This window comes from Oncorhynchus keta, chromosome 13, assembly GCF_023373465.1.
Source record: "Oncorhynchus keta strain PuntledgeMale-10-30-2019 chromosome 13, Oket_V2, whole genome shotgun sequence".
In the NCBI taxonomy this organism is placed as follows: Eukaryota; Metazoa; Chordata; class Actinopteri; order Salmoniformes; family Salmonidae; genus Oncorhynchus; species Oncorhynchus keta.
Genome location: NC_068433.1, coordinates 46028986 through 46051402, shown reverse-complemented (window position 1 = coordinate 46051402; position 22417 = coordinate 46028986). Strand labels below are relative to the sequence as shown.

Here is a 22417-nt window from a genome sequence, read left to right as displayed (position 1 = left end):
GTGTGTGTGTGTGTGTGTGTGTGTGTGTGTGTGTGTGTGTGTGTGTGTGTGTGTGTGTGTGTGTGTGTGTGTGTGTGGTATCTCCGTGTCTTGCTCCAATTCTCACTCTAATTGACCGTTCACCGCTGCTGGAATGTTGTCTCTGGAATTCTGCAGTCGTCTATTATCTGGCTCAGAGCGCCACCACGCTTCACGCTAATAATACCATCCTATAGATACCATCCCATAGATACCATCCTATAGATACCATCCCATAGATACCATCCTATAGATACCATCCTATAGATACAAATGCAAAGGGGACAGGACGACTGCACCGTATTGAGGGGAGGATGGATGGGGCCAACAACCTCCTTCCCTCAGTAAGAGCATTGAAGATGGGTCATGGCTGGGTCTTCCAGCATGGCAACGACCCGAAACACACAGCCAGGGCAACTAAGGAGTGGCTCCGTAAGAAGCATCTCAAGGTCCTGGAGTGGCCTAGCCAGTCTCCAGACCTGAACCCAATAGAAAATCTTTGGAGGGAGCTGAAAGTCTGTATTGCCCAGCGACAGCCCCGAAACCTGAAGGATCGGGAGAAGGTCTGTATGGAGGAGTGGGCCAAAATCCCTGCTGCAGTGTGTGCAAACCTGGTCAAGAACTACAGGAAACATATGATCTCTGTAATTGCAAACAAAGATTTATGTACCAAATATTAAGTTCTGCTTTTCTGATGTATCAAATACTCATGTCATGCAATAAAATGCAAATTAATTACTTAAAAATCATGGTATCTATACTTATTTTCCACCACAATTTGCAAATAAATTCATTAAAAGTCCTACAATGTGATTTTCTGGATTTTTTTCTTCTAATTTTGTCTGTCATAGTTGAAGTGTACCTGTGATGAAAATTACAGTCCTCTCTCATCTTTTTAAGTGGGAGAACTTGCACAATTGGTGGCTGACTAAATACTTTTTTGCCCCACTGTATGTCATTATAATACCTTTATTTCCAAGGGACAGATCAGAGCTGTCCTTGACTAAATTGCACCCCTGGTGTTCATATTGAAATACTTTTCAGTGTGTGTGTGCGCGTGTGTGTGTGCGCGTGTGTGCATGTGTGTGTGTGCGTGTGTAGGAGTGGGCCCCCCATTGAGTGTAGAGAGGACCCGTATGCTACTGGCTCTGAGGATCAATGTTCTGGCCAAAGGGTACAGTGGCGTTTCCATGGAAACGGTCCAGGCTATGGTCAAAGCCTTCAATGGTAAACCCAGTTCACAATAACAACATGAATAGAAATTCTGATTCATCAGTTTGACTTACTAATGCCAAGCGTGAAATCTGTTTGTGCATGTGTGTGAGTGTGTGTATGCATGTCCTGTCCAGGTACATTGTGCTTGTGTGTGTGTGCTTGTGTGTGTGTATCTGCTCCCATGCGTGTGTACGAGAGAGTGCACGTGTGGTGCACACTGCGCAAAACATCGGAAGAATTATCACTGTGAATCATTGTAATGTTGTATCATGTATTGTTTGTTTGTGTCAATTCATCCCTAAGGGATGGGCCGCCAACTGGTGATTTAACACGAAAATAAAAAGTCATTAATTCATCTATTTATACATTCATACATTTGTGTGTGTTTGTGTGTGCGCGTACGTGTTAATTCAAACATTTAAAAAAATATATATGTATGTATGTGTGTGTGTGACGGATCTCTCCCTCTACTCCCCCAGCCTCCTGCCTGTCGTGGGTGCCAGAGAAGGGGACGGTAGGGGCTACTGGAGACCTGGCCCCCCTGGCCCACCTCACCCTGGGCCTTATGGGAGAGGGCAGGATGTGGTCGCCTCAATGCGGCTGGGACCACGCCAAAACAGTTGGGTTACCCACAATACCCCTCTCTCTCAACCCAAAGACACACCTCAGATTACCAACATGTTTTTGTGAGATGAATGACAGAGATAAAATGTAACATTAAGGCCCCTAACCCGTTTCCTTCTTATTCTTTCTCCTCTCCTTTATTCTTTCTTTCCTCCTTTTCCAGGTACTGGTGTCATGGACTCACACCTTTGGTACTGAAGCCTAAAGCGGCACAGCGTTAGAGCTGTAGCAATAGGAACTCTCCTGTTTATACTATTTGTTATTTTTTCTATCAGGCATTGATTGAGTAGTCTTGTATACTGATTATTGATAACTGGGGTTAGATGATATCATATCTGGGATATAATCGCAGTAGATAGTGATGTCTTTGAGGATCTAGTGAGGACAAGTGTTTTATCGTGCAGAGCATCGGTCTGATCAACGGGACTCAGATGATGTCATCTCTGGCGGCGGAGGCAGTGGAGCGAGCTGTGGGCGTGGCCAGGCAGGCTGACATCATCGCTACCCTCAGCCTGGAGGCCCTGAGGGGCACCCCCAAGGCCTTCCACAGCAGTCACACACACACACACACACACACAGTGAATTCACTGCTGGAGCTTTGATGCTATAAGACGTTACCCGTTCCACTCCATTGTGAACTGGTTTGTTCTGCCCTTTCAGACATCCATGCAGTGAGGCCACACCCTGGTCAGATAGAGGTGGCTCTGAGGCTCTCTACTCCACTCTCACGTCTTCTAAAGTCAGGCAGGCCAAACACACACACAGAAACACACACACTCAATTCTTATCCTTCTTAACATTTTGTGTCCAAACGAAGATGTTTACTTTGGTGGAAACTTTAACAGTGCTGCTTTGTCGTTTCCTGTCTCTGACTTCCTTTGTTGTGTTTTCCTGTAGAGAGTCATAGGACATGTGACCGTGTCCAAGATGCATACACCCTCTGCTGTTTCCCATAGGTAGAATGTGTGTGCTCGGGTGCCCCTGCAGTGAGGGGCTGGAGTGAACTAACCCGAGTACCCGTGTTTGTGTGTCTCTCTCCTCTCTTGTAGGTTCATGGGGTGTCTAATGACACCATAGCCTTTGTTAAGATCATCCTCTCCACTGAGCTCAACAGTGCCACTGACAACCCTGTATCCTCCCACTGAGTTGCATTGTTATATTTACTTGAAGACGTCATGTCTTTCTTTGATCTCCTTTTAGACCCGTCCTGTGATTATATAAGTTCACCACAAGGGGGAGCCCTTGAACTAGTCCACATGGGCTTTGGTTTCCTGTAAACAGCTTATATTAGAGACTCATAATGTTGTCCCAAATATGAAACCTTAACTCTCCTCCAGCTGGTTTTTGCAGAGCGAGGTGAGACTATCTCTAGGTCTCAATTCTGGCTTCATGATTGCGCACAGCACTGCTGCCGCCCTTGGTGTGTGTGTGTGTGTGTGTGTGTGTGTGTGTGTGTGTGTGTGTGTGTGTGTGTGTGTGTGTGTGTGTGTGTGTGTGTGTGGGTAAGTAAAGAAATAAAATAACAGTAAATGACATTTGAAAAAAAGAGTAGCAAGGCTTTATACAGACACCTGTTAGTCAGGCTTATTGAGGTAGTATTTACATGTCGGTATTGTTAATGTGACTATGCATATAACATAAACAGAGAGTAGCAGCAGCATAAAAGAGGGTTTTGGGGGAGCACACAATGCAAATAGCCTGTGGAACCATTTGGTTACCTGTTCAGGAGTCTTATGGCTTGGGGGTAAAAACTGTTGTGAAGTCTTTTTGTCCTAGACTTGGCACTCCGGTACCGCTTGCCATGCGATAGTAGAGAGAACAGTCTATGACTGGGGTCTTTGACAATTTTTAGGGCCTTCCTCTGACACCGCCTGGTGTAGAGGTCCTGGATGGCAGGCAGCTTTGCCCCAGTGATGTACAGGGCCGTACGCACTACCCTCTGAAGTGCCTTGCGGTCGGAGGCCGAGCAATTGCCGTACCAGGCAGTGATGCAACCGGCCAGGATGCTCTCGATGTTGAGGCTGTAGAACCTTTTGAGGATCTCAGGACCCATGCCAAATCTTTTTAGTTTCCTGAGGGGGAATAGGCTTTGTCGTGCCCTCTTCACGACTGTCTTGGTGTGTTTGGACCAATCTAGTTTGTTGTTGATGTGGACACCAAGGAATTTGAAGCTCTCAACCTGCTCCACTACAGCCCCGTCGATGAGAATGGGGACGTGCTTGGTGCTCCTTTTCCTGTAGTCCACAATCATCTCCTTAGTCTTGGCTACATTGAGGTCTCTGACCTCCTCCCTATAGGCTGTCTCGTCGTTGTCGGTGATCAGGCCTACCACTGTTGTGTCGTCAGCAAACTTAATGATGGTGTTGGAGTCGTGCCTGGCCATGCAGTCGTGGGTGAACAGGGAGTACAGGAGGGGACTAAGCACGCACCCCTGGGGAGCTCCAGTGTTGAGTATCAGCTTGGCAGATGTGTTGCTGCCTACCCTCACCACCTGGGGGCGGCCTGTCAGGAAGTCCAGGATCCAGTTGCAGATGGAGGTGTTTAGTCCCAGGTTCCTTAGCTTGGTGATGAGCTTTGAGGGTACTATGGTATTGAGCGCTGAGCTGTAGTCCATGAACAGCATTCTGACATAGGTGTTCCTTTTGTTCAGGTGGGAAAGGGCAGTGTGGAGTGCAATAGAGATTGCATCATCTGTGGATCTGTTTGGGCGGTATGCAAATTGGAGTGGGTCTAGGGTTTCTGGGATAATGGTGTTGTGAGCCATTACCAGCCTTTCAAAGCACTTCATGGCTACGAATGTGAGTGCTACGGGTCTGTAGTCATTTAGGCAGGTTGCCTTTGTGTTCATGGACTATGGTGGTCTGCTTGAAACATGTTGGTATTACAGACTCAATCAAGGACATGTTGAAAATGTCAGTGAAGACACCTGCCAGTTGGTCAGCACATGCCTGGAGCCCACGTCCTGGTAATCCGTCTGGCCCCGCAGCCTTGTGTATGTTGACCTGTTTAAAGGTCTTACTCATGTCGGCTACGGAGAGCATGATCACACAGTCATCCGGAACAACTGATGCTCTCATGCATGCCTCAGTGTTGCTTGCCTCAAAGCGAGCATAGAAGTGATTTAGCTTGTCTGGTAGGCTCGTGTCACTGGGCAGCTGGCGGCTGTGCTTCCCTTTGTAGTCTGTAAATTTGCAAGCCCTGCAAACTGTAGTATGATTCAATCTTAGTCCTGTATTGATGCTTTGCCTGTTTGATGGTTCATCGCAGGGCATAGCGGGATATCTTGTAAGCTTCAGGGTAAGCTTCCGGGTTAGAGTACCGCACCTTGAAAGCGGCAGCTCTACCCTTTAGCTCAGTCCGGGTAGAGCTGCCGCTTTCCCACTGGATGACTAGGATATTTTTATAAAAATGACTCAAGTATTTCTTACTTCTACTATATGATTCCAAATGCAGGATTCAAGTTTATTAGAGATATACAGTGCAAACAATAAATGAGCTTAGAAAACAAACATATTGCTTATATTATCTCAGGATAATCCTCCGAAATGTACTGTAACTCCCAGATATGAATCATACCTTATGAGCCTGGAGAGATGTTCTTATATCTAACAAGGCTGATGGACCCAAACAACCACAACCAGTAATTACATTACAGTGAAATATTCTCCCTGGTGTATGACAAGACTATGACTATGACTATGATTACTCTACATTTACTAAATGTACTGGTCATTTAGTTCAGTTTAGAACTCAGTCTGTGTGATTGACAGGAGAGATGATCAGAGGGACAGAGTATTCACCTTTATCATTGCAAGGGCCAAGGAATGGATAGAGTTTCTCAGTGAAGGTGCAGCCAGTGAAAGAGTAGATAAGAGACCTGGCCTCCACATCATAAAAGGAGACCTGACCCTCCTCATAATCCACAAACACCCCCACCTTCTGGGGCTTTTTTCTCAGGTATAAGGGGACACGGGGGGATGTACAGGCGGAGTACTTACACTCATCCCTCAGGACCACAGCCCAGAATCCATTAAATGGTCTCTTTGTGATCTTCCCCTTCCTGTTGATGGACTCTCTGGCCACTCCTAAAGTCCATGTAGTTTTCACCTGAACATTCACCTCATAGTAAAATCTCCCAGAGGAGAAACCCTCCTTTCCTAGGACATTTAAAGCTCTGTCAAACCTCTTTGGATTATAAGGTTTATTAAGTTGTTTGCCTCCATATCTCACCTGTTTCCCATCTTCAGAAAGGATGAGTTTGGGATGTGCTGTATCAGGGTCAAGAGTCACATCCACTGCATACTGCTGAATCCTCTTCAGCTTGACTTCAGGCAGCTTCTCCATCTGTTTATTCAGTGTCTCCTCCAGTTGAGATACAGCTCTCTTCACAGTGCCCACACACAGATCACTGTGAACACTGATCTCAGACCAGTCCTTGGTGGGTGGAGGGGTGCAGAGGAATGGGAAGCTCTGGAGGAGGAGGAGGTGGAGGTGGTTCTCAGTGTGTGAGAGCTGCTCCACCTCAGTGCTTCTCCTCTGAAGCTCAGTGATTTCCTGCTCCAGCTCTTTAATGAGCCCTTCAGCCTGCCTCTCTGTTGCTTTCAGCTTCTCCTCAATCACCTCAATGAGCTCAGCCTGACTTCTCTCAATGGAGCGAACCAGAGCAGTGAAGACCTGTACACTGTCTGATATCTCTCTCTCTGCCTCTCTCTTGCTGAGATCTACTGAGTGTTTGATCTCCTGAACCTTCTTCAGTCTCTCCTGGATCATCTGCTGCACTTCTGCCTCAGTCTTCCCCAACTGAGCCTTCCTCTCTCCATACTCTTCCTCTAGAAGGACAGTGTCATGAGTCATGTGGTCTGCTTTCAAGCACAAGACACAAAGACATGTCTGGTCACTCCTACAGAACAGCTCTAGAGGTCTCTCATGTTTCTTACACATCCTGTCTTCCAGGTTCTCCACAGGGTTGATCAGCTTGTGTCTCTTTAAGGCTGCGACTCTCTGATGAGGCTCCAGATGAGTCTCACAGTAAGAGGTCTGACACACCAGACAGGACTTCAGGGCCTTGACCTTCATCCCAGTGCAGATGTCACAGGACACTTCTACTATCATGGCAGAGCATTGGTCGGGGCTGCTGGTAGTTTTCACTTCAACTGTCTGTCTGAACTGAGCAGCCATCTCAGAAATGAACGTATTGACGAACAGATCTGGTCTCTTATCAAATGTATTTTTACACATGGGACACTGGCACAGGTCACTGGTATCCCAGTACTTTGTGATACAGGCCTTGCAGAAGTTGTGTCCACATGGAATAGAGACTGGCTCAGTGAACACATCCAGACAGATAGAACACAGGAACTGCTCTTCAGACAGGAGACTGCTGGAGGTGGCCATATCTAGACAAGAGACCAAAGGTGAAACCATAAACCATTTCCTGGAATCAGCCAGCTCTTGATAGTTTAAGCTTTAAAGTTGTCAACATTGCCTTATGGAATGATAGTAACTGATATTGATACATCATGTTAAAACATAGATAAAAGTCATAACCAACGTATACAATGTTTAACATATGCACTGAACAAAAATATAAATGCAACATGCAACAATTTCAAAGATTTTACTGAGTTACAGTTCATATAAGGAAATAAGTCAACTTAAATAAATGCATTAGCCCCTAATCTATGGATTTCACGACTGGGAATACAGGTATGCATCTGTTGGTCACAGGTAGGGGTGTGAATGAGAGTCAGTATCTGGTGTGGCCACCATTTGTCTCATGCAGCGCGACACATCTCCTTCGCATAGAGTTGGTCAGGCGGTTGATTATGGCCTGTGGAATGTTGTGCCACTCTTCAATGGCTGTGCGAAATTGCTGGATATTGTAGGGAACTGGAACACACTGTCATATACGTTGGTCCAGAGCATCCCAAACATGCTCAATTGATGTCTGGTGAGTATACAGGCCATGGAAGAACTAGGACATTTTCAGCTTCCAGGAATTGTGTATAGATCCTTATGACATGGGGCTGTGCATTATCACGCTGGAACATGAGTTAATGGCAGTTGATGAATGACACAACAATGGGCCCCAGGATCTCGTCACGGTATCCCTGTGCATTCAAATTGCCATTGTGTTAGTTGTCCGTAGCTTATGCCTGCCCATAGCATAACCCCACCTCCACCATGGGGCACTCTTCACAACATTGACATCAGCAAACCACTCACCCACACGTGGTCTGCGGTTGTGAGGATGGTTGGACGTACTGCCAAATTCTTTAAAACGACAGAGGCGGCTTATGGTAGAGAAATCAACAAAATTATCTGGCAACAGCTCTGGCGGCATTCCTGCAAGTTAGCATGCCAATTGCCTGCTCCCTCAACTTGAGACATCTGTGCCATTGTGTTGTGACGAAACTGCACATTTTAGAGTGGCTTTTTATTATCCCAAACAAGTTACACCTGTGTAATGATCATGCTGTTTTATCAAATAAGCTTTTTGTGCATATGGAACATCTAAAATATTTCAGCTCATGAAAAATGGCACCAACACTGTTGCATTTATATTTTTGTTCAGTGTAAATAATGTAATGCTTATCTTCAACTTAATATTTCTTAATCTCTTCTCACCTGTACAGTATGTTTGTGGATAATTTCTCTGTCCTTGGTGTCAAAGGGTAGGAGAGTAAGCGTATAACCTGAACATGTAGATTTCTGAAGTGCTGGAGAGTTTGGTCCCGTAAACAATATACTGTACGTCTCTCTACTTCAGTTTCAGTTCAACAAAGTGACGATAGTGATGCTCCTCCCCACCAGATACTGCTGTGTGATTCTCTTCCTGGAACAGTTAACCCTTTACACAGCTAAACTGTAACTGATTCTTTTGAATTGTCATCTTGATTAAAACAGTTAATTGACATCCCGTACCGGGAAGAAATTAAATCTACTTTCACCCCTGGTTATTAGTCGCTATGATAAAATTGGTGTAATCATTCAGATGTGTGTAAAGAGGTCGATGACAACCAGAAGGTATTGGGTCATTTGGATTTTTATTCAAAGGATTTAAGTCACATTAAAGCACATGGTACTAGTTTATTCACTTAGAAAAGAGCTGACATTAAGGGCACCTCTCCTCATGGTTCAAAGAAGAGTGGGCAACAAATAAAGAACTTCCCATTCCTCCCAAACCTGCATAAAACAATCAATGTACAAAAACAAACTAAGTGGTCCGAATAGCATTAAAAATCAAGTATCCCAACCTGGTTGAAAGCTGCACTCCAAACCTTGTGGCACCTCATGACTACATACTACATTTAGAGAACAGACTTGTACATTTACATGACAGGGTTGTCAACCACCACATCCCTTCCCACCCATAACAGCGCCCCTTCCAAGACCTCCCGTCCATCTGACGATTGCCTTTGACCTTTTGACAGTGGGGTCATACACTCAGCCTATGGTTAGCCTTCAGTCCTGTGTCTGTGCGGTCGATGGCCGCCACGGTCAGAGCAGGAGCTAGGCCTCGTCATGAGAACTGGATCTGCTGCACGCCAGGAATCTACAGGAGCAGACAGGGGCAATGGAGAGAACAGTCATGGATATGTCGTAATGGTCTAGTTCTGGTTCAAATGTCACTCGTCTGTTGATATGATGCCACTTACCTGTTGATATGAGGTGGTGTACACCATGACGTTCTGCTGTTGGCCGTCGGCCGTTATTATTCCGGCTGGCAGTTGATTCGCTGGAATGGAGGGAAGAGGACGTTACAAAACCGTCCACAGCACAAGACTATAATATGCCATTTAGCAGACGCTTTTATCCAAAGCGACATTGTAAAATGTATGCAGGCATTACTTATGTATGCATGACTGTAAAGCCTCTACTTTAGTATGAGATGACAAAATTGGGAACAGTTCTGAACCACTTACTGAAGCTATCGTCTGTAAGCTCCTCCCCCAGGCCCTCTCCCACCGACACACCTGGGATTCCCTTCTCCCCCTTCATTGCCTAGGAAACAACACATTGTGAGAGATTAAATAACATGTGATGTGCGATTGTGTGTTTGTTCATGGACACTTGGGATTGTGTGAGAGACTAACTGTCAGAGCAGAAGAAGTGTGTTTAGTCGTACCTCTCTGAACTTCTGCAGGTAGAGTTTGAGAGGCTCCAAGTACATGTCGAATCCCAGGGTTGACATGGCAAACAGGATGTCCTCTCCGTTGATGGTCTTTCTTTTCTCCTGGTGGCAGCGCTCACTGGCCTCCGACGTGATAAAGCTGATGAACTCGCTCACACACTCCTGCACACACTCCTTGGCGTCTTTCGCTATCTGTGAGACACACACACACACACAATTTAGGACAGAGGAATAAAATGAGAAGAATGTTTGTGGGTCTTATTCACTTGGCACCAAACAGGGGGAAAAAAACAGACTGAAAGCTAAGCTAACAAGCTTGCTAACTTTGTTAGTGTGTGACATAGTCACAGATTGGTTCTCATTCCATTTTTATAACACTCAATTCGATACGGACAAAACAGGACTGATTTAACAAAGCCTGTTCATTTGGGAATATGCCGAAGAATAAAGGTAAGGGAGTAAAGAATCGGCTACGAGGTAAATATGAGAACGAATCGGAAAGAGAGCCGGTATTTAAAGAGGATAGCCAAAAATATGCACAGGTGATTAAGATGGACTAGCTGAACTTGTCCAATAAGAAAATGTTTTTTCTGTTACTAAACATTTTACAATGGTGTGCATTTATGAATACGACACCAGTCTTGCTCTCACACAGCCTACACACACACACACACCATGGTTACCTTCCCGGTCTGTGGGATGCCGTTCTTCATTATGCGTGCCACGTTAGCGATGGGGAGGTAGATGTCCTGCTCCCGGAAGTTCTCTTTCATGCCCCCGTCATCATGGTCGTTCAGACTCTCCTCTCCATCATCTTCATCACACGCATTATTATGTGGAAAACATGGATCAGTAGGTACTGACACTGTTGCATTGAGATGTAGAGAAAGTGATAATGTAGCTGTGGTTGCTTGGCAATGATGTAATGTCTCTGCCTTCTTGCCCTTTGTGCGGTTGTCTGTGCCCAATAATGTTTGTACCATGTTTTGTGCTGCTACCATGTTGTGTTGCTACCTTGCTATATTGTTGTCCTAGGTCTCGATTTGTGCACTGTTGTTGCGTCTCTTGTCGTGATGTGTGTTTTGTCCTATGTTTTATTTAAATCCCAGCCCCGTCCCCGCTGAAGCCCTTAGGCGTTTTGGTAGGCCGTCATTGTAAATAAGAATGTTTAACTCACTTGTCCAGTTAAATAAAACATAATGACACTACAATACATTTTGATTTGGGGCATATTCAATTCATAATACACCCGGTTCCCCAATGAGAATTGAATTTATCAGCTGATGTCTCTTACCATCTTGAGACTGGAGCACATATCCTCCTGACATGTATTCTCCAGAGATACCTAACGTTAGCTGGGAGGCGTCGGTGGTGGAACGGTCTTCTTCCATCTGGAGCAAAGGACATGGTTTGCTCAAATAGCTGAATTGTTGAAAGGCACTTACTGTTGACTGGCTAGCTAGCTAAACCGTGTCTAGTTTAGCTAACTAGCCAGGTTAGGTTGCTAGAAAACGGTTAGCTAGCATGTCTACCGAATTAGTTTAATTTCGCTGACCAAGTGAATGGTTGTTTGCTAAATGGGACGCTAGCAAGCTAACCGTAGCTAGCAAATGTTTCATTCGAAATATAATGTCGACAAAATGAAGCAATAGCTTTAGTTAGGTAGCCATTTGACCCTCACACATGTTGATTGACTAATCAACGATTATTGTTGCAACGAAACCGCTCTGGATTCCTGGGTACAATTTAACGTTATCCTGTAGCCACATTGGTTGTCTCGTTGCAAGACCGCTCTGCCTGTTCTTTGTGTCGAAACCTGAGGCAGGGGGGACATGGCATGATATGAAGCTAATTAATAATTTTGACTACACTTCCTACTCTCAAAATCCTAAACGCAACAAATACAAATTAGTCAGAGACGGACATTTCCATTCGAGCTAACGAGGAATTGGTTAACAATCATTGGCCGGAGCCAGGCACAAACCTGCAATGAAGCCCTGGTTGGTTACCTTCTCAAAACGGCCGTTGGTTGGACAGAAAATGGCTGCAAAAGAACCAGTCCCAGCGCGGAGCTACGCGTCCTCCAAAAATACAGTGCACCACCTCCCCCGACCGCCAGGCGGCCGTTCTGTCAAAGTGTCACCCTCCACTAAAATGTACACCTAGTAAGCTGTTCTACTCAAGAGCGACCCTCCCTTTCTGTGTGTGTATTTCTTACCATTTTATTGTTTTATTAAAGAAAGCTTTGACTAATACAATGTAATGGTGATGTCATCATGCAGTATGTCTGTTATGGTCCCGAGTCCGTAAGGGAGTTGAAGCGATGAGACAAGACAGTAACTACTAACAATTGGATACCACGAAATTAGGGAGGAAAAAGGGGGTAACATATATATATATATATATATATAAGAACAGGGTGTTTTCATTACATAGCAGACCTAGTGCAAAATTGTATTGCATTTAACATACTTACTGATGATTGAATATATTATTGTGTATTCACATTATTACAGTGATATTCATATCCATGCGTTTGCCTGTTATCACCACGAGTGAACATCAGCGCAGTACCTTTTGCGCATGCGTTTGTGTACTGTCCCTCTGACAGTAATCCAAAATCGGCACACTCGCTGTCCGTCGAGTCAGAAATTTCAGCGAAACTATTTGGAAAAGTTGACCGCTATAACTTACTCCTTCCAGAGTCATCTAGAAGGATAGAATATGCTTGATAGAACTTTCCAACAACACTTTCCGTTGGTGGGACTCATATTTTATTGAATTTATTTACGTGTTGGTAAATTCATATTGTATGCTTCTCTTTGGATCCTGTTTCTCTACGAAATCAGATTATTAAAAAAATGATATTGACCCATCCAATATTATTTATTTATTGATAATCAAAAGTGTAATCAAAGATGGTAATGAAATTCTGTGGTATGACGTTCACTCTGACTCAAAAAGAAAATGTGCAGCTCTGATTTTATCCACCAGGTGGCTACATTGCACCAACATACATTTAAATGAGGCAGTGCTGAACTGTATACTTCACGAGTCCCAGTCGAATTGATTAACATAATATCATAAACTACAGAGACAGAGTGAGAGTATTAGGGTCCATACTAGGTACAGAGACAGAGAGTGAGTATTAGGGTCCATACTAGTCATACAGTAAGCATTAGCTGTTTGATATTTCCATTAGAGAAGGAAATTAGGCTAAATCTCGACCTTGAGCACAACGAGACTTCTTTGAAGTGTGCTTCTTTGTCTCTCTGGGTGAATATTAGCACACCACATGTATAATTCCTCCAATAAACCCTGAGAAAATGTGTCACCTCATTTCACTCTGAATTTGAAAGACATTATGCTCTCTTAAAAAAATCATCTTTAAAAGGATTTAACATTTCAGTCTACGGGTGTTTCTATCAAAGTTGGTGCAGGCAGTGTGGAAACGAGAATTATGTTGTGTCCACATAGGTTTTTGCAACCTTTCAGATATTGTTATAGGAGCTCTTCTATTGCAATAGAAAAACATCCTTTTATGTCCACACACATTTCAATATCTCCATGTCTGATCCATAGTGGGTTGGAATTAGATCGGCATGTGGTCTCAGAGTGAAACATATTGAAGGGGTGTAAAAATACAAGTTATGGCATTTTTCAACAAACATTTGCATTTGCATCAGCAGAAGCAAAGACCATTGTACCGTTTGTACCTAGTATGGACCCTAATACTCTCTCTCTCTCTGTCTCTGTACCAAGTATGGACCCTAATACTCTCTCTCTGTCTCTACCCTCTCTCCTATAGGCATATGGGGTGGAGGACCTGACTGCCACAGACATCCCCTGACTGCTCTGTGCGTCCAGATCAAAGACGTATGGCAAGCTCATCAGCAACAAATCCCATATTGGAGCATCAATGTAGGGTGACTAAGCTTGTCCCACTGAGGACAGGGTTATATCTCTCCAGTCCAGACCCATTCCAGCCTGGACTGGTTATAGCTCAGAGAGTGGCCAAGATCCAACCCTGTGTCTGTTTACAATTAGGACTGTTTTGAGTCTCTGTGGTTATATAGCATGTGTATATCAGGGCTCTTCAACCTAGTTTCTGGAGAGCTACTCTACCTTCCTGTAGGTTTTCTTTCCAACCCCAGCAGTCTCTCCTCCTAGGTCTGAGGAGCACACAAGAGACTGGTCTGTCTTGCGGCAGAGAGACATGGATCAAACCAGGCTGCCCTGTGGACAGTATGACTATGACCTGCTGGTCATTGGAGGGGGGTCTGGAGGCCTGGCTGTGGCCAAGGTGGGTCACTACTACTACTCAACACCTCAGTGCTGTCTGTCTGTGTCTCTTCCTGTCTGTCACTGATCTACCCTCTATGGATCTGTCTCACCTTCCCTTCTAGTCTTGCTCTTTTTTTGTGAGGAATTGTTATTTTAATTCAGTTTCAAATTCAGAGAAACTCATTAATAACAATTATTTGAGTTTAATCCATTCTCCCCTGCAGTTTTTCTTAATGATCTTTCTATCTCGATCCCTCTATGTCTGTTTGAATCTCTTTTTCTCCTTTCTGGGATTTGCAACCCTCTTCAAATGTCAGATATTCCATCTCTCTACCTGTAGTCAACCTGCATAAAGCTGTGTTAACCCCAATTGGCTGTGAGCCAGCCTACACACACTAACCTGTTTCATCAGCAGTCATCTGATCTGGCCAATGCTCACGGTGTGCCCAAGCATACTGTGATAATTATCATATAAATTGATTTTATGCTAATGGCATTAGCTGTTATATTCTGAAATCCAGAGGTAACTGAAAATGAGAGGAAGGAACTTGGGGTGTGGGATTTTACTTTATCCGACTGACACCCCTCACCCACTTCTCTGTCTGTATTCCCCCTTTCTTTCCCCCCTTTTCTCTTTCAGGAAGCTGCTGAGAGAGAGGGTGCTGGTTTGGGAGGAGGGTGCTGGTCCTTGACTTGGTGGCTCCCACCCCTAAAGTCATTAAATGGGGTTGTGTGATGCAGACAGTGTTTTCACCATATTGCTTATTCCTTTATAACATAATGTAATTTTGTGAGTGGTTATTGACTTTCGCTGTCCGCCAGGTCTAGCTGGTTCCAGTGTGAACGTAGGCAGTATTCCCAGGAACCTCCTGCACCAAGCCTCTCCACTGGGAAAAGCCATCCAGGATGCCCGGTAGTACGGCTTTTTTTGAGGAACAGGGTGAGAGTTGGAGAGGGTCTGGGGCATCAGTTACAGTGCATGATATGTATTTGGGGCATCAGTTACAGTGCATGATATGTATTTGGGGCATCAGTTACAGTGCATGATATGTATTTGGGGCATCAGTTACAGTGCATGATATGTATTTGGGGCATTAGTTCCATTATAGTCTAAATATGTATTTTGTTCCATTGAATCAATATTGAATGTGTGTGTTAGTTATCATTCCGTCAAATGTTATCTTTAGTTATTTGCGTCCTATCCAGAGTTTAAATGCTAGTCGTTGATTAGATGTTTGTGTTGCTATGTGTTCATATGGTCTGTTGCTGTGTGTTATTATGGTCTGTAGTGTCCCATGGCTGGGGTGAAATGGTGGAGGCGGTACAACAACATGTGAAGTCTGTGAGCTTCGAGCTGAGGAGGGAGCTGAGGGACAGTGACGTCACCTACCTGAACGCCCTTGGAGAGATACTGGAGCCACACACTGTACAGGTCAGCATGGGGGAGAGGCTTCTGGACAGGTGAGAATAATGGGAGTAGAAGGAGGTCTGGACAGTTGAACAGGGTGGTGGTTGGTGTTGTGTACAGCTAAGCATGAGGAAGCAGTTTGGATAGGGGACTTCAAGCAAGGATTCTCTGTGTTTCCTCATGGGATTTCAATAGTAACGGCTCTGGTCAGTGGTGTCATGTCACTCTGTGGCTGTTATCCAATCAGGCAACAGATGTCAACGTGAGGAGGACCTATCACACAGCCAGCAGAGACACTCGTCATTGCCGTGGGGGACAGGAAACAATACCTGATCATACCTGGAGACAGAGAGCACTGCATCACCAGTTTAGCATGCAGACAAACACACACACACACACACACACACACACACACACACACACACACACACACACACACACACACACACACACACACACACACACACACACACACACACACACACACACACACACACACACACACACACACACACACACACACCACAAACATAGAAGGAACATCTCTACCAACGGTCCTCTCACTCTCATTTCTCTCCCACTCTCTTCCCCAGTGATGACTTGTTCTCTCTGTCCCCACTCCTCTGGGCGGACCCTGGTTGTGGGGGGATCCAGTGAGGGACTGGAGTGTGCTGGCTTCCTGTCTGGTCTGGGGTTAGAGGTCACCGTCCTGGTGCGGTCACACCTGGTACCTGGGTTCGACCACAAAAGGCTGCAGAAAATCGAGAACCACATGCTGGTCCACAGTGGGGGTCAAGTTCCTCCATCACACTTACTAAGGTACAGTTGCTTGCAACGCAAGGGTTGTGGGTTTTACATCTACATTTTAAACCACAGGTGCCCAGTGGGCACCGAAAAATATATGCACTGACTACTGAGCCACACAGTCGCTAACTTGCCACACTATTAGTTTTGCATTATAACAAGCCAGTTTTAATAACATTTAATAACATATGTGTGTTAGCAGGTACTGCTGGCTGTAGGAAGAGACACCTGTACCAGTGACATTGGTCTTGACCATGTTGGGGTTAAATACAATCAGGAGTGACTACAATGTGACCATCCTGCTTTTTACACTTCTTTCTGTTTGTTTGGATGACAAATTCATATGTGTGTGTGCATTTATGGCTCCATCCAGCAGGACTGGCAAGATCTCTGTGAATGAGAAGGAGCAGAGCAGTGTGGGATATGTGTATGCAATGGGGGCGGTACAGGAGGGTCGTCCATTGACCACAGCCCTCTCCATGCAGGCAGGACGACTCCTGGCCCCCAGGCTCTACGGAGGGCACAGTACAACGGTACGGAGACAGGGACTGGGGTTAAGACTAGGATTACATTTAGATGAAGGTTTTTCTTACCTATAGGTTAATTAATTAAGGGACTGGTGTGACAGTTAGTGTGTGTATGTATGTGTGTTCTCATTCCCAGTGTGACTACAGTAACGTCCCCACGGTGATGTTCCCTCCCATGGAGTACTATTCTACCTGTGGGCTGTCAGAGGAGAACGCCATTCTCAAGTTTGGAGAGGACAATGTGGAGGTACACATGCGCACACACACAACATACGACACACACGCAGTAGTTATGCATTCTATGTCTGATGTCCTTTATTATTTCTTATTGTTGTTTGCATTGTCGAGAAAGAACCTGCAAGAAAGCATTTCATTGGACGATGTATAGCATGCGTAACCAACACGTACAGTATGTGAGTATGTGTGTGTTCTGTCACCTCCACAGGAGCATCGACCTGGCCCGGGTATCCTGGAAGGACATTGACCTCATCCCGTCAGTTGAGGATGCATGGTCATTCTTTAAAAGTAACTTCCTCACCATTTTAGATAAGCATGCTCCGTTCAAAAAATGCAGAACCAAGAACAGATACAGCCCCTGGTTCACTCCAGACCTGACTGCCCTCGACCAGCACAAAAACATCCTGTGGCGGACTGCAATAGCATCGAATAGCCCCGTGATATGCAACTGTTCAGGGAAGTCAGGAACCAATACACGCAGTCAGTCAGGAAAGCTAAGGCCAGCTTCTTCAGGCAGAAGTTTGCATCCTGTAGCTCCAACTCCAAAAGTTCTGGGACACTGTGAAGTCCATGGAGAACAAGAGCACCTCCTCCCAGCTGCCCACTGCACTGAGGCTAGGAAACACGGTCTCCACCGATAAATCCATGATTATCGAAAACTTCAATAAGCACTTCTCAACGGCTGGCCATGCCTTCCGCCTGGCTACTCCAACCTCGGCCAACAGCTCCGCCCCCCCCGTAGTTCCTCACCCAAGCCTCTCCAGGTTCTCCTTTACCCAAATCCAGATAGCAGATGTTCTGAAAGAACTGCAAAACCTGGACCCGTACAAATCAGCTGGGCTTGACAATCTGGACCCGCTATTTCTGAAACTATCTGCCGCCATTGTCGCAACCCCTATTACCAGCCTGTTCAACCAGCCTGTTCAACCTCTCTTTCATATCGTCTGAGATCCCCAAGGATCCCCAAGGATTGGAAAGCTGCCGCAGTCATCCCCCTCTTCAAAGGGGGAGACACCCTGGACCCAAACTGCTATAGACCTATATCCATCCTGCCCTGCCTATCTAAGGTCTTCGAAAGCCAAGTCAACAAACAGGTCACTGACCATCTCGAATCCCACCGTACCTTCTCCGCTGTGTCACGGGTGCACCTCAGCCACACTCAAGGTACTAAACGATATCACAACCACCATCGATAAAAGACAGCCGTCTTCATCGACCTCGCCAAGGCTTTCGACTCTGTCAATCACCATATTCTTATCGGCAGACTCAACAGCCTCGGTTTTTCGGATGACTGCCTTGCCTGGTTCACCAATTACTTTGCAGACAGAGTTCAGTGTGTCAAATCGGAGGGCATGCTGTCCGGTCCTCTGGCAGTCTCTATGGGGGTGCCACAGGGTTCAATTCTCGGGCCGACTCTTTTCTCTGTATATATCAATGATGTTGCTCTTGCTGCGGCGATTCCCTGATCCACCTCTACGCAGACGACACCATTCTATATACTTTCGGCCCGTCATTGGACACTGTGCTATCAAACCTCCAAACGAGCTTCAATGCCATACAGCACTCCTTCCGTGGCCTCCAACTGCTCTTAAACGCGAGTAAAACCAAATGCATGCTTTTCAACCGATCGCTGCCTGCACCCGCATGCCCGACTAGCATCACCACCCTGGATGGTTCCGACCTTGAATATGTGGACATCTATAAGTACCTAAGTGTCTGGCTAGACTGCAAACTCTCCTTCCAGACTGACATCAAACATCTCCAATCAAAACTCAAATCAAGAGTCGGCTTTCTATTCCGCAACAAAGCCTCCTTCACTCACGCTGCCAAGCTTACCCTAGTAAAACTGACTATCCTACCGATCCTCGACTTCGGCGATGTCATCTACAAAATGGCTTCCAACACTCTACTCAGCAAACTGGATGCAGTCTATCACAGTGCCATCCGTTTTGTCACTAAAGCACCTTATACCACCCACCACTGCGACCTGTATGCTCTAGTCGGCTGGCCCTCACTACATATCCGTCGCCAGACCCACTGGCTCCAGGTCATCTACAAGTCCATGCTAGGTAAAGCTCCGCCTTATCTCAGTTCACTGGTCACGATAGCAACACCCATCCGTAGCACGCGCTCCAGCAGGTGTATCTCACTAATCATCCCTAAAGCCAACACCTCATTTGGCCGCCTTTCGTCCCAGTACTCTGCTGCCTGTGACTGGAACGAATTGCAAAAATCGCTGAAGTTGGAGACTTTTATCTCCCTCACCAACTTCAAACATCAGCTATCCGAGCAGCTAACCAATCGCTGCAGCTGTACATAGTCTATAGGTAAATAGCTCACCCATTTTCACCTACCTCATTCCCATACTGTTTTTATACTGTTTTTATTTATTTACTTTCCTGCTCTTTTGCACACCAATATCTCTACCTGTACATGACCATCTGATCATTTATCACTCCAGTGTTAATCTGCAAAATTGTATTATTCGCCTACCTCATGCCTTTTGCACACATTGTATATAGACTGCCCATTTTTTCTACTGTGTTATTGACTTGCTAATTGTTTACTCCATGTGTAACTCTGTGTTGTCTGTTCACACTGCTATGCTTTATCTTGGCCAGGTCGCAGTTGCAAATGAGAACTTGTTCTCAACTAGCCTACCTGGTTAAATAAAGGTGAAATAAAAAAATAAAATAAAAAATGTGGTAGGTCTCCATGTGATGGGGCCGCGCACAGGGGACGTGTTCCAGGGCTTTGCTGTGGCTCAGCTGGACACCCCCGTGAGACTCCACCCTGTTTGTGCCCAGGTCAGTACGCCAGTTTCTTTACCTCTCCATTGCAATAACTAAAGTATGGTGAACAATCTGGCACAAAATGGCCGCCGTACATTATCAAAAGTCCAGCGGTCCCAGATCAACTGTCTCTGATGGTTTTCTTGCTGCTAATGCTCCCTGTGTGAATTATTCATAGACTTACATTACAAACCACATCACACACAGTCCATTTCCTATAAACTAATACAGGATGGAGCCCTCAGCCCAATGTTCTGCTGGGCTGCTTTTCACTCTCCTGACACTTTGAAAACTTTCTTGAGACTTCAATAAACAGTTTAGTGGAGTTTGTAGAAAACTTTAGTTTCCAACTGAGCAGGGAAGATGGGGTTTGAGAAGTGTGATGTGGCACATTAATGGCTCACAGAGGTTTTATAACAGTAGTGCTGGGTGGGGTGGGTTTTTGTTTGGAAACTGTCTGAACTTCGCACACACACGTTTTCTCTCTCTTGAAAGGATGTTGAGTCTGTGTTGTTAAATTGTTATTAATTGTGTGTCTCTCCCTCAGGTGTTGACCAACCTGACAGTAACTCAGCGTGTCACTGATACCATGATGGTCAGAGGGAACTCCTGACGTTAGCCCCCTGCTCTCAATCGCGGTTGCCTGTCAGAACATCCTCATTGTTGAGTGACGGGCAGCAGGGCAGCTATCAACCGTCCAATGACATCTGAGTCCGGAGCCTGGTTGACAGGTGGGCGGGGACTGACACTGCAGCTGCTGGCCCTAGACACTAGGGTCACTTCATGTTTTTTTTTCTTCTCTTTTAAACTCTTTCTTTTGCCATATTAATTAACCAAACTTTGATATTAACTTGCGGAGGCACCTCTGACACCTTTCAGCTGTGAACTCTGCAGCCCATATGAATACTCATGAGTCTGTGATTGTACTGACTTTTAAACTGTCAGTGATTGTAATGACAGTTTAATGGCTGCTGAGTAGCGATAAAGCCCTGTTTGAGCATTTAAATACTGTAGAAACACAGTTCATGCTTTTATGCAGGGTTCTGTACCTATGGACTGAAGGGATTTAAGTGCCGTAATGTAATGAACAGATCGAGATTAAAGTATTATCAGAGTTAAGAAATATGAATAAATAAAATGCTCTTACTTTTAATGAAGGTAAGTGGTTCTCACTAGGTCCCCCCGGGTAACCTAAGACTACAATCTCTCTGTCTTTTTCTCTCTCCCTCTCTATCTCCATTTTGTCATTCTCTCTGTCTCAGTTCTGCAGGACATAGTGACTGACTTAAACACTTTGATGAATATTCACAGGGATCATTAATAAGGTCTCCCATACTAATGGGAGGAGAGACAAGGGGCAAAAGGCAACAACACCTAGAATGATAGAGAACCCCCCTCCCTGCATCTCTCTCTTTAATGCAGACACTTTTTTATCTGTCAGCCCATAATCACCGGTATGTCCCCGTGGAACATTGTAGAGGCATGCTTCACTAACTATTAGTTCTGCTTGAGGAAGACATGTTATATTACTGCTTACAGTACAGCTTGTCCTCTAGACAAACGTGCTGTTTATTCCTTATGCAGACACATTGAGCATTCAGAGACTGAGACTGATGTACCAATAAAGGGAAAGTACACCAGTCTACAAACGCTATTAGAATATAATTAGATCAATAGAAGGAAAGCGGAACAGTGTCTGTCTGGAGATGTATTTGATATCACCCAGAACAAGTTTTTAGGAATACCATTCAGCTATGTCTCCAATTGTCCCAGTAATAATCATATAACGATACATTGATTCAAAATGTTGTCACTTTGTTTTGGGATCTTTTCAGAAGGTATTTCCTTTGGTTTTTAGAATAGATCACTGTGGACATGCTCAATAAAGCCCCATGATGAAGGTGTCCTTAATACCCATAAAACCTAGCGGTCAAACAGGAAAACGGCTCCAAATGTTTTCCCACCATTCATTTTTTTTCATTGGGGATTTTTTAGAAACAATTCAAATAAGGGCTGTGTTTCATGTAGGCTTACCATGGTGTGATGATAACCATATACATCTCTCTCGAACAAGCCTCACATTTTTAGCAAAAAAATAATACACTTTTCTTTTTTTGGGGGGGGGGGGCTTGCCTGTTCTGCATGTTATTTTGGCATTCATACGTGTCACATATCAGTTTGCAAACAATGTCAAATATATATACAGTGGGGCAAAAATGTATTTAGTCAGCCACCAACTGTGCAAGTTCTCCCACTTAAAAAGATGAGAGGCCTGTAAATTTTCATCATAGGTACCCTTCAACTATGACAGACAAAATGAGGGGGAAAAAAATCCAGAAAATCACATTGTAGGATTGTTAATGAATTTATTTGC

General features: G+C 45.0%; 4 protein-coding genes, 1 long non-coding RNA gene and 1 pseudogene across 11 annotated transcripts; 4 read left to right on the top strand and 2 right to left on the bottom strand.

The window, feature by feature from the left end:
• Positions 1 to 2158: 2158 nt before the first annotated feature.
• Positions 2159 to 5131, top strand: LOC118392575 (histidine ammonia-lyase-like; annotated as a pseudogene).
• A 162-nt stretch (positions 5132 to 5293) lies between these two features.
• Positions 5294 to 8652, bottom strand: LOC118392421 (zinc finger protein RFP-like). Its single transcript, XM_035784403.1, has 2 exons — positions 8485 to 8652; positions 5294 to 7253 (listed from the first exon to the last, which is right to left on the bottom strand). Exon 2 carries the CDS (start codon positions 7249 to 7251, stop codon positions 5608 to 5610), a length of 1644 nt encoding a protein of 547 aa, XP_035640296.1. The 5' UTR covers positions 7252 to 7253; positions 8485 to 8652; the 3' UTR covers positions 5294 to 5607.
• Positions 8653 to 8884: 232 nt separating this feature from the next.
• Positions 8885 to 12140, bottom strand: LOC118392419 (nuclear transcription factor Y subunit beta-like). 4 transcript variants are annotated; one of them, XM_035784398.2, is made up of 7 exons: positions 11976 to 12140; positions 11286 to 11382; positions 10666 to 10805; positions 9986 to 10183; positions 9783 to 9861; positions 9516 to 9595; positions 8885 to 9412 (listed from the first exon to the last, which is right to left on the bottom strand). In XM_035784398.2, exons 2-7 carry the CDS (start codon positions 11380 to 11382, stop codon positions 9380 to 9382), a joined length of 627 nt encoding a protein of 208 aa, XP_035640291.1. In that variant the 5' UTR covers positions 11976 to 12140; the 3' UTR covers positions 8885 to 9379. The 4 variants fall into 4 exon arrangements, with proteins under 4 accessions (XP_035640291.1, XP_035640294.1, XP_035640293.1 ...); XM_035784401.2 differs by having other exon boundaries at positions 10675 to 10805; positions 11976 to 12138; XM_035784400.2 differs by lacking the exon at positions 11976 to 12140 and adding an exon at positions 11673 to 11957.
• Positions 10776 to 16466, top strand: LOC118392668 (uncharacterized). 4 transcript variants are annotated; one of them, XR_008062924.1, is made up of 5 exons: positions 10776 to 10847; positions 13800 to 13917; positions 14162 to 14294; positions 14916 to 15215; positions 15565 to 16466. It is a non-coding gene; the product is annotated as an uncharacterized LOC118392668 (long non-coding RNA). The 4 variants fall into 4 exon arrangements; XR_008062923.1 differs by having other exon boundaries at positions 13800 to 14294; positions 15565 to 15707; positions 16277 to 16466; XR_004827423.2 differs by having other exon boundaries at positions 13800 to 14294; positions 15565 to 15707; positions 15931 to 16466.
• A 14-nt stretch (positions 16467 to 16480) lies between these two features.
• LOC118392667 (thioredoxin reductase 1, cytoplasmic-like) lies at positions 16481 to 18381 on the top strand. Its single transcript, XM_035784708.2, has 4 exons — positions 16481 to 16502; positions 16864 to 17020; positions 17151 to 17261; positions 17460 to 18381. The coding sequence occupies exons 2-4, from the start codon at positions 16922 to 16924 to the stop codon at positions 17496 to 17498; spliced, it is 249 nt and encodes an 82-aa protein (XP_035640601.1). The 5' UTR covers positions 16481 to 16502; positions 16864 to 16921; the 3' UTR covers positions 17499 to 18381.
• A 328-nt stretch (positions 18382 to 18709) lies between these two features.
• Positions 18710 to 21172, top strand: LOC127906815 (uncharacterized). The gene is made up of 2 exons (XM_052460301.1): positions 18710 to 20058; positions 20591 to 21172. Exon 1 carries the CDS (start codon positions 18864 to 18866, stop codon positions 19569 to 19571), a length of 708 nt encoding a protein of 235 aa, XP_052316261.1. The 5' UTR covers positions 18710 to 18863; the 3' UTR covers positions 19572 to 20058; positions 20591 to 21172.
• Positions 21173 to 22417: the final 1245 nt, after the last annotated feature.

What these genes read in the sequence shown, in the direction of transcription:
- LOC127906815 (XM_052460301.1), top strand. Translation starts at nt 18,864, where the DNA reads ATGCTTTTCAACCGATCGCTGCCTGCACCCGCATGCCCGACTAGCATC.
- LOC118392419 (XM_035784398.2), bottom strand. Translation starts at nt 11,382, where the DNA reads ATGGAAGAAGACCGTTCCACCACCGACGCCTCCCAGCTAACGTTAGGT. An exon ending in AGACCGGGAAGGTAACCATG is followed by an intron (nt 10,184 to 10,665) that starts GTGTGTGTGTGT and finishes TGTGTCTCACAG; the next exon opens with ATAGCGAAAGACGCCAAGGA. An exon ending in GCTTACAGACGATAGCTTCA is followed by an intron (nt 9,596 to 9,782) that starts GTAAGTGGTTCA and finishes CCTCCATTCCAG; the next exon opens with CGAATCAACTGCCAGCCGGA.
- LOC118392421 (XM_035784403.1), bottom strand. Translation starts at nt 7,251, where the DNA reads ATGGCCACCTCCAGCAGTCTCCTGTCTGAAGAGCAGTTCCTGTGTTCT.
- LOC118392667 (XM_035784708.2), top strand. Translation starts at nt 16,922, where the DNA reads ATGGGGGCGGTACAGGAGGGTCGTCCATTGACCACAGCCCTCTCCATG. An exon ending in ACGGAGGGCACAGTACAACG is followed by an intron (nt 17,021 to 17,150) that starts GTACGGAGACAG and finishes TCTCATTCCCAG; the next exon opens with TGTGACTACAGTAACGTCCC. An exon ending in TTGGAGAGGACAATGTGGAG is followed by an intron (nt 17,262 to 17,459) that starts GTACACATGCGC and finishes TCACCTCCACAG; the next exon opens with GAGCATCGACCTGGCCCGGG.